The following is a 10,134-nucleotide window of genomic DNA, read 5'->3' as shown; positions in this document are numbered from 1 at the left end:
TTGGAGTTTATATCTCAATTTTGAGAGAATTTAGTGAATATTCGAATTAGTTTTGATTGAAATTGTAGATTGAAACTCGAAGAAAAAGAAGACATAAATAAACGGTGTATATATTTGTATTCAGGTGTACAAATGATATACAACTAACATAATTGTATATAAGTTATATATAAATTATATGTAAATTGTAGTTTTTTGATTGGATTCTATAAAAAAAAAATTATATACAAGTTGTACATAAGTTGTATATAATTTTTATTTTTTGACCGGATTGCATACAATAAAAAATTATATTCGACTTGTATATAATAGCTTTTGAACGGAGTTTTATATATTTTATAAAAAACTCTACTTACTTTATTTAAATAGAAAAACCTAGCTAAAATCGGTAAATAAGCTTAAGATTTTATATATATGCAAAAAAATCCCTAAAAGTCATTAGTGTTCTTATTTTGTGGACAATCTCCACTAAAGTATTCCTCAACCAAACGATCAAATGTTATACTTCCTTCAACATGATTAGTCAATCTCACTCATTAACATCTATATAGACGAGGGGTGGAGACGCGAAGTCACGATTTGAACTTTTATAAGTTTGGGATTATAATTCTTTTAAGTTAGTGGGTTCTAAATTAATAATTTATACAATTATTAGATTTCTTAATACAAATATGAGGATTTGTACAAAAATTATCGGGTTCGACCGGATCTGCAACCATCACTGTGGCTCCGCCCCTGATACAGACAACACTCATAAATCAGAGACTTTGTGCAAGTATAATCGAAATAAATGTATGTAATTCCAAGTCCCCAACTATTAGTTTTTGTTTGGCCATAAAATTTGGGAGCTTTTCCCAAACCTGTTTTCAAATATTTGTTTGTTTGTAGATTTGAACCATTTTTTGGCAGACTTTGAAAACAAAATCTTCAAATCCTAAAACAGCTCTAGAGTAGTTTTTGAAGTTTTTTACTCACAAAACTTTAAATTCTTTTCAAGTAAAATGCATGTCCAAACATAATTTCAACTTTTAAAAACTATTTTCATCTCATCTTCAAAAACTTATTTTTTTTAAATTTCAACCAAATTTAGGCCAAACGCTAGCTTAATTGTTTGACATTATATTTATTTATCACAGAGGGTTGTTATGTATATTAGTAGTCTAAGTTAAGAATACAAGTCTAAAGTTGCTAAAGAGTATAGATATGTTTTCGGCTATTATTTTTTAGAGTGGCATACAGTGTAGTTTTCCCAACTAGTAGCTATGGTAAAGAAAAGCCCAAAATCTCTCCCTTGTCTAGGTGGACTGGGTTTTCAGAAAGCCCAATTATTTTTGGATGAACAGGAATTTAATGAGGGCCCAACTTAATAATATGGATCCGGCCCATCAACTTATAATGTTGGTAAAGAGTTGATTTCTCTTTTCGATTGATAATACTCTCCCGAGTCTCGTCCTTACCGGTCCAAAATCCAAAACCCTAAACCTCCCTCACCCTACCTCGTCTTCAAACTTGCTCCTCTCCGGCGAATAAAGTAACCTCTATCTCTGTTTTCTTACTGAGTTTTACTGATAGAATACACATTATATGTTAGCATTGGCTACTTGTGCTTTGTTGTTTTTACTATTTAATTTTCATTCGTGCTTGTTTCCTGTTTGTTATAATCAAATGTTATAGACACGTCTGTCAATTTTGTCAGCGGACTTGAAATATTTATCGTGATGTTTCAAATTTACATTTTGTTGAATGAAGTTCATAAAATTCAATTCATTTTCTAATCATTCTATTCAGACCTATGATTTCCGTGTTACCATCTTTTGTTTCAACTTTTACCATTTGTTATGAGATTAACAATATTCAACTGCTAAATTGAGTTAAAGTCGGTGTTTGAGAAGTTGGATAGTCCAATATATCTAATAAATGACAAGGGTTTGTCTAACTTTGCTCATTGTTTGTCTCAGAGATAGAATTGCTAACAATGGCTGAGGAGGTGCCACAGCCTTTAAATTATATACCAGAAGTGATTCTAAAAAAGAGGAAGAACAATGAAGAGTGGGCAATCAGAAGAAAACTCCAGCTAGAGCAGAAAGTCAAGAGACTTAAATCTGATAATTTTGTTATCAAGAAGCCTGAGCAGTTCATTCGAGAGTATAGGGATAAGGTATCTATGAATTGATTGTTTAAATTGCATCGTTTGTTTAAATTTGAGCCTTTTCCCTTTATCTTATGCTGGCTGTAAGACTTGTATTTGCACATGTCCCATCTTGTTTTTCTTTTTTACTTGTGTTTCTTTGTGACATATTGCATTTATTTCATGAAGCAATTGCTCGATCTTTCCATTTTTTCTCTTGGCTTCAGCATTGTATTTTCGTTTTGAGTCTCTTTACCAGTTATAGAATCTATAATCAGGAATTTTGTGGTGCAGTGACGTTTGTTAAGGATTGATATATTTATGGTCTGTTATTTACTTTGGTTCACTTATCTCTTAGTTTGGTGGGCGCTAAACAAAATGACCTCCAATTTCTTTTACACTCATTTGCTAGTAACAGGCATCTTTCTGTCCTTCCTGGATATGAAAGTCCTTTTTTTGGGTCAAAATTCCTGGATGTGAAAGTCATTGTGGCCAAAAACAATTTAGACTTGCAACCAATAGCCATAACACAGAAATAGTGATGTTCTAACTTCCGAGAAAGGAACAAAAAAGTATTGTGCATTAATTAGAAGTAAGAGGGTAAGAAACCTTCTGAAGCAGTACGTACAACAATGTGTTAAGGAGAGATAACAGTTTTAAATTTTCAAATTCAGGGGGCTCAGGACTGCAACTATTTATTTTGGGTGGCACCAACACTCTGGAACTACTTCTGGCCTATACAATCACAAGATAATATTGTTTTTGTTTCCTGGGAGTAAACAGAAAGTGTTATATTTTAAACTACACTAATATGCGAGGTTAGCTACCGAATTTCCAGGTTTTTTGCCCAGAAGATAATAGGCTGTAGTTCTCCCTATCTGCACCTGAACTGAAAGCTAGTGGAACCTACCCTTGATAGTGAATAATGACAATCAAAATGGAATTGGCATGGTATATTAATTTACCTCTTCAGCCTAAGACACCCATTACCCTTGCATCCTGTGGCTCTTGTATATTTGCTTAATGTTAGATTGCCTTTGGAAGGTGTCATGTTAGTCTTCCTTTTCGCGTCACTTGCTCTTTCGTCTGCTACAGCCATTAATGGAGCTCGCCTATAGTTGGCTTTTTATCTACCTTTTTTGAGCTATCAACTTGCAGTAATCTGATTTATAAATTGTTGTATATTGTTTGTCTAACATTCTTCTCAACTGAGCTGTTGTATATATATTAGGAGATGGACCTTGTCCAAATGAAACAAAGGGGTAAGAAAAGATCCAGGCGAGCATTGGTCACGTCTGATTCCAATCTCCTTTATGTCATACGCATTGGCGGGTGGGTTCCTGGTTTTCCAATCATTCTTTTACTTCTTGGCTAAGGTAACTTGGATCCTAAGATTTGTGATTCACTTCAGGAAAAGTGATATGCACCCAAGAACACGAAAGCTTTTGTACTCTTTGAGGCTGCGGAAAATCTTCAGTGGTGTCTTTGTGAAGGCAGATGCAAGAATATTGGAAATTCTGCTAAAGGTGGAGCCTTATGTCACATATGGGTAGGTTGAACTAACCTTTTTGCTAGTTTGCTACACGACATTTAATGAACTCGCATTACTGGATATCCCCAAAGTACTCAACCTCAAATTAGTAAATAGGCATTATGCTTGCTGGAGAGGGGGTGACTGCACTTTTTTATTTTACTGGTTTCTTAGAGCTGTCAAAGAGACCTTAATTGAATATTTAATCGGTCTTGGACTTTCTCATTTTTATTTTTTCCTATTAAGGAGAGCAATATTCTTGTAATGCCAAAATCCGTGTTTGCTTTGTCTTTGATAGTTAAATTTATGTATGTCAAAAAGAGGAAAATGAGACCCTTAATTAAGTCGATGTAATGCCATGGTATATTTAATTATACAACCACTTTAAGTTCAGCTATCCCTAAATGAATATCCATCTACCATTCCACCAATTTAAAGACAATGACACTTAAAGAAGAAAGTTTTAGCATGTACCTTACGATGACACCAGGAGCTTAATTTTTTTAAAAAAATTATGGGACACCAGGATAACATTAGGTCTACTTTTACAGCTAATGGTCACCATTTCTACTTAGAAACATGCCTGATCTTGGTAGAACATTAAATTGCAGTTATTTATTCCTTAAGCAGGAAATTTTAAGTTTTTAACCATGTAAAAACGAGACGGCTTTAGCAGTTCTATGTATTCTTTTCTGTCATAGACTACGAGGCTGTAGAATATCTCTAATGGTTTTGTTGATGCTTTTGAAGATATCCAAATCTTAAGAGCATCAAGGATCTAATTTACAAGAAAGGTGCTGGAAAAATTGACAGCGAGAGAGTGCCTTTAACCAGCAACGAAGTTGTCGAACAGGTACCATGAATTGCTTGTTTTCTCTTTTATTGTAGTTTGTGGGCGGCCCGTGTAGTAACTATTTATTGTTTGCAGGCATTGGGTCAATATGGTATTATATGCTTAGAAGACCTTGTGAATGAGATTGCCAATGTTGGTCCCCATTTCAAAGAAGTCACTAGTTTTTTGTGTCCCTTTGCTCTCAACAAGCCAGAAAAGGCATTGCAGGGTAAGAAAAAACGATTTGTGGACGGGGGTGATTCAGGCAATCGTGAGGGTCAAATCAATGAGTTGATCAGCAAGATGAATTAGCATATTCAAGGGTCTATTTGTTGGGTGTATTATTGTTGTGATAACGTCATTGGATAATGTAGCACTTAAAACTCTCGTATGATGGCAGCAGAATTGTACTTAGGATGCTAAAACTGATCTTCAATTTTTTTTCTACATCCATTGATCTCAGTAGCCTTTCCGTGGGTTGTTTCTTATTTTGTGCCTTGAAGCCGAAGCCATTTATTGTAGTCCGACCTTTTTTGTGTTTACCAAATTTTCCTGTCATCAGTTATCACTAGATTCTATGCAACGGCTGAAAGGTTCTGGATAGATACTGTAGTAGAGAAAAGATGAAATAAGAAGAAATGGGGTACGGTTAGCAACCAGAAATAGATGCATATTACGTGCTAGTGCTGTAGAAATTAGAAAACCAAGTCTCCATTTCCCTGTAGTTTTGCAGCTTGGAAGTGAGCTGGTGATCCTCAGGTCCATTAAGTACGAAAGTCCAACCAAACGCTGAGCGTTAATAAGTAGATAAACTAGGCTAATAAAGAAACAAAGTTCTTACTATGAATATAGTACCTTTTAACAGATCGATAGTCAATTTGAATCCAAGTGATTCATAATTGAAGTTCAATTATTCTTTTTGTGGCAAGATTGAAAAAGCAAGATAGACAGAAAGAAAAAAATGTACAGTAGTATATTTTAACTGAAGATCCAACGACGTGACTCTTCTAAACCTCCCTTCTCCATTTTGTTGGCGCAATTGCTTAGAAATTCCCTGAAAGGTGGTTGTCTCCAATTCCCTAAATCAATTTCTTATAATAAAAAAAGAATGGAGGACGGAGATGATTGGATAGCCCGAGATAAGCTTTACCACGTCCTGTTTTGCTTCTTCATTGCTATCGTTACCTCCTTTGTCGCGGAAAGAGCCCGTTACCCTTTCATCCGCCGGCGGAGCATCTGGGTCGGATCCATTGTCTCACTCGCTGCCGGCGCCGCTAAGGAGGTGGCCGACGAATTGGGTTATTTCCGGTCAGCAGGCGCATCTACCAAGGACGCTGTTGCCGACGTCTTTGGCACTCTTACCGCTGCTCTCGCTCTTTCTCTCTACAAATCATCCTTCTTTCACCGCAGTCCCGATCAATCCATTCAAGCTAAGGCACTACAGATGGTGTAATCGGTTACTTGATTTAAATCCATCAGCTGATTCGGTACTTCACGACGCTCAATTTCTACGTTTAACCTCTATCATCATAATATAAATGTTCTCAAATTTTGAACTGGAAATAGTTTTGGGGGTTTTATTCTTTTTGAGGGAAAACTAGTGTAGACAAATCGACTATAATATGAGAGTTTTAATGCAAACAATGTAGAGTTATTAACCTATTTACTCATGGAAAAGTGTTTCGTGTAAAGTTTACTACTAGTTAAAATAAATTGGCCTAGAAAGGAATGAATCTTAACGTTATTGCAGCCTAGTGTAGATTAACCGACTATGTTATATGGGTATCACCCTTTGGTAGAATAGTTATTGTTCTTACACTTAATAGGACTTCGATTTTTTTTTTCTGCCTGCATTGAATAGCCAAGTGTAACAGGGAGAGCATATTTTCACTTTCTTTGTTTCTGTCAATATAGTACCTCTTTGAGAAAACAGTCAGATTTGCGTTTCACATTGATTTAGCATTCAAGAGACATAGCAAGAGCATCGTCTTCCTTTTTTGGATGACCAAGTTATTTGTCAATTAAAATTGAAAGTTATTGAATATGTGAAGATCTTAGCGGAATAAGATTGGACAAATTTGTTTGTCAGACTCCAACTTATAATCAGCTTTGTCGTAGCTGCATATCACCTTGTTAAATCCAGTAATTTCAGAGATTACTGAGGTAAATGATCGACTCTGAATCATGTTTGGAAAAAAAAATAAATGTCGGCAGTGCACAAACAGAGGTAACCGTTTCATATCAGGTTGAGCTCATTACGTATATAGTTATATCGCAAGTTATGCAGCGTTCTAATTGCAACAATTTCGATTTTTAATATGACATTAAGCTGGATTTCCGTATGCCAATATGGCAGTACTTTAGGGAAGAACAAGAGTTCCTTTTTCTGATACTCAAGCATTTACTTTTCTAGTTAGAGACCAACGTCTTGGGGCTAACGTGGGATCCGCTCAAGGACCTTCTGGTTTAGGTAAATATATGATGAACATTTCTGCAATTCTCAGTCTGTTCTGGTGCAAATTAACCGGCTTTCTAACACAATGGATGAAATTAGCCGCTCAGTGAAATAGTATAGGAGATGGAGCATGAAATAAGACTAGTCTTTCAGCTGCACTTCATACCCTTCAAAATTTCAGAGTGATGCAGAAAAACAAAAAGAAGTCCTACTTCCTGTGGCACTAGTTCTGTGAAAACACATGTTACATAGAAGTCTCTTCTACAATCCAGTAAAAACCTCACCAATAGTACACATTGCATAAGTTTGCCAATATTTTTTCTCTTCTCAAACTTAGGCTTTAATCATTTCCTCCCTTGCCTCTCTTCGTCATTGTATCTTGCTAAAATCTGTACATTCGGAGAGAGCGGAAAGATTTGTTTTATTCAACCCACCCTTGCCTTCCAGATGCAAAATGGTACAGAAGTTTTTACATTCATAAAACTGCACACTGTCTACTAAAGTATGTGATTCCCATGGTTTGATGGTGTTACTGATGAATCACCTTCTGAAACTATGTTCCAGTGAAGGCTTCCCATGATTGTTGTCATCTTCATTTGGCAGTTTGACTGCAGAGTAAACACCTGCCCCAGCGAGAGCGCCAAGTATCGGAGCAGTCAGGTAGATCCAAATGGCTTTATAGTTTCCTGCTGCTACTGCTGGTCCCAGCGTTCTCACTGGATTCATTGAAGCCCCAGTTGTCTCCCTAGAACACAAGAAATGAAAAATAGGAAGGCCGTTAAATAGGCTATTAATTTATTCACAAGCTATGTTTACCGTCAAGAAGTGGTTTCCTGTGGAATTAGGCTGTCAATACTTTATTGTTCATGTATGTATATTGGTTCCTTCGTCTCATTTTATGTCACATCATTGATTGAACTGAAAGCGTACTAGTTTAACCTATGTATTAATATAAATAGGAAAATTGTATATCTGAGTGAGAATAAACCACATCAAAGTTTAATTGCATTAGTAAGCTTTTAATAATTGAGAAAGCTGTAAAAGATGGTGATAAACATTTGGAGATTAGTAAAAGTACGAAAAAGTGTTACACAAATAGGGATGGAGGGATTATTTTATTCAAGAAAGCTGTCTACTTTCGTCCCTAAAGTAATCTCCAAAGCTTCAATTTAGTCGGATAAAGAATTCAGACTAGTTAGATAGTACATCTGTACATGATTTTCGTTCAGCTTTTCGCATCAGCATGAAAAACACTCAATGGAAATAAAGGCTACTAGATCAAGTAGTACTACAAGATCTGTCAAAACTATTAAAGGAGCAGCAAAACCTTAACGGGCATTCTAAAAGATTCATAAATGAACACCACATGGCTAAAAGCTTAAACAGCAAGATTTGCAGATTACCCAGCTATTAGAATGTTGAGCATGACGGTGGCTCCTACTGCTATTCCTGCAAGCTCTCCCACCTGTAGTTGCCAAGAAAAGATGACCTCTAACTTAGGTAACTCAAAATAAATTCATTTGGCCTATTGCTAGTTTACTACTAGTACTACCATTTAATAAAATGATTGTTTATAGTTTGTACATAGAGATTTCAGTTGGCAGTTAGCAAGTTTTACTACCATTAATATATGCAAAAGAAGGGCAGCCTGGTGCACTAAGCTTCGCTATGCACTGGGTCCGGGGAAGGCCGGATCACAGGGTCTATTGTATGCAGTTTTACCCTGCACTTTATAAGAGGATATTTCCAAGGCTCGAACTCATGACCTCCTGGTCGCATGGCATCAACTTTACCGGTTGCCAAGACTCCCCTTCACCATTAATATATTCCAGTGAATGCAAAAACAAACTTCTACTTATTTAATAAGGGTCTACACCGAAATTATATGGGGATCTGTGATGGTTGTCCAAATGACAAGTAGGCAAGATGGAGGAGAGAGAGCAGAGAATAAATGCTTACAGCTCTAGTGTCGGTGGCCACGGCAGTGACAACAAACATGAGGTTAAAGCTGATGATGAACTCCAAAGCAAAAGCTTGAAGGTAACTACCAGACGGAACAGTGACTCCACCACCCATTATTGGGTGCAAAACTACCTTGAGTGTGAATGCAGCACAGAATGATGCTATAATTTGTGCTCCAATGTACACAGGAACCTGTCAAAAACAAGATTAACGCACTTAACAACATAAACAAGAGCCAGAAACTAAGTGGTTAACGAGTGTTTATAAGTCATACATTTTTCCAGGGGAAATGCTTTAGAGCAGCAAAAGCAATGGTCACAGCTGGGTTGAGATGAGCTCCAGAAATGTGGCCAGTTGACAGAATGACAATCATTACAGCTAGACCACTGGAGGCTGCCAATCCAATTAAGGTTTCCGAGCCTTGTGTCTTTTGGTTCACAATTGCTGTGGCTGTCCCCGCAAATATTAGTATCATAGTACCTATGAACTCTGCTCCCACCTGATAAAACACACACACAAAAAACAAGTTAGTTTTTCTCGATATCACTTGCATTTGCTTATTCTGTTTTCTCACCTTTCTGGCTAGTGAGACAGGAGGAGGAGGTAACGCGCATGAAACAGGCGGTAAGCTTCCTTCTTCTGAAGCCCATGCTTCTACACTGAAGCATTTTAAGCTCTTGAGGAGGGAGTTTCTGCCATTGTTGTTTCTTTCATGTTTGAAACCACCAAAAAGAGGAGCACCAGGAGTTGCTGGTGTTGAAGGGGCTGACACTCCATCTTCAGGATCCATACCTATAGCTCAAAGATAAAACTATAATATTATTGGAAAAAGAATTAATGAACAGCTAGATAAACTTGAGTTCACTGTCCTTTGTCCTTATGACAGTATGACTCCAGTGAATACTATTTATAGTACTGATTAATTGCATCAGCCAATTAAGAATGTTTGACTTGGGAGAATCCCAAGAGTGAGAAATAGTTAGTGGATGGAATTGAAAGATTGAAAAAGGAAAGTGGGATTCGGAAGTGGAAAGTGGGACACAAACCGAAAACCTTTGCATTTGGAATTTAAATGAAGATTTGAACTCTAACAAACCGTTTGGCCATAGATTTTGCCAAAATAAACTTGGATTTTATTTGGCAAATACATGTTTGGCCATAGATTTTGCCTATATTTTGGCAAAAGTCCAAATCCCAAAACCTGGTCAATACCTGGTTTTGAGCCG

The 10,134-nt window shown here is 36.6% G+C and overlaps 3 protein-coding genes across 3 annotated transcripts; 2 read left to right on the top strand and 1 right to left on the bottom strand.

The window, feature by feature from the left end:
- On the top strand, positions 1,425-4,979 carry LOC109223874 (60S ribosomal protein L7-1-like). Its single transcript, XM_019388342.1, has 6 exons — positions 1,425-1,531; positions 1,959-2,158; positions 3,360-3,460; positions 3,540-3,677; positions 4,410-4,512; positions 4,588-4,979. The coding sequence occupies exons 2-6, from the start codon at positions 1,976-1,978 to the stop codon at positions 4,801-4,803; spliced, it is 741 nt and encodes a 246-aa protein (XP_019243887.1). The 5' UTR covers positions 1,425-1,531; positions 1,959-1,975; the 3' UTR covers positions 4,804-4,979.
- Positions 5,320-6,934, top strand: LOC109223873. The gene has a single exon (XM_019388341.1). It carries the CDS (start codon positions 5,600-5,602, stop codon positions 5,942-5,944), a length of 345 nt encoding a protein of 114 aa, XP_019243886.1. The 5' UTR covers positions 5,320-5,599; the 3' UTR covers positions 5,945-6,934.
- Positions 7,078-9,874, bottom strand: LOC109223872 (aquaporin NIP6-1). The gene is made up of 5 exons (XM_019388340.1): positions 9,483-9,874; positions 9,183-9,407; positions 8,906-9,100; positions 8,350-8,411; positions 7,078-7,691 (listed from the first exon to the last, which is right to left on the bottom strand). The coding sequence occupies exons 1-5, from the start codon at positions 9,696-9,698 to the stop codon at positions 7,487-7,489; spliced, it is 903 nt and encodes a 300-aa protein (XP_019243885.1). The 5' UTR covers positions 9,699-9,874; the 3' UTR covers positions 7,078-7,486.

The sequence above is a fragment of the Nicotiana attenuata genome, chromosome 3 (assembly GCF_001879085.1).
Source record: "Nicotiana attenuata strain UT chromosome 3, NIATTr2, whole genome shotgun sequence".
Classification (NCBI taxonomy): Eukaryota; Viridiplantae; Streptophyta; class Magnoliopsida; order Solanales; family Solanaceae; genus Nicotiana; species Nicotiana attenuata.
The sequence above is the reverse complement of the archived record's forward strand: the minus strand, read 5'-3'. Positions and strand labels throughout refer to the sequence as shown.

Excerpts from the sequence above, each read along its gene's own strand:
- LOC109223874 (XM_019388342.1), top strand. The coding sequence starts at position 1,976 with ATGGCTGAGGAGGTGCCACAGCCTTTAAATTATATACCAGAAGTGATT. Across the intron at positions 2,159-3,359 it reads TTCGAGAGTATAGGGATAAG|GAGATGGACCTTGTCCAAAT; the intron begins GTATCTATGAAT and ends TATATATATTAG. Across the intron at positions 4,513-4,587 it reads GCAACGAAGTTGTCGAACAG|GCATTGGGTCAATATGGTAT; the intron begins GTACCATGAATT and ends TATTGTTTGCAG.
- LOC109223873 (XM_019388341.1), top strand. The coding sequence starts at position 5,600 with ATGGAGGACGGAGATGATTGGATAGCCCGAGATAAGCTTTACCACGTC.
- LOC109223872 (XM_019388340.1), bottom strand. The coding sequence starts at position 9,698 with ATGGATCCTGAAGATGGAGTGTCAGCCCCTTCAACACCAGCAACTCCT. Across the intron at positions 9,101-9,182 it reads AGCATTTCCCCTGGAAAAAT|GTTCCTGTGTACATTGGAGC; the intron begins GTATGACTTATA and ends TGTTTTTGACAG. Across the intron at positions 7,692-8,349 it reads CTCAACATTCTAATAGCTGG|GGAGACAACTGGGGCTTCAA; the intron begins GTAATCTGCAAA and ends CTTGTGTTCTAG.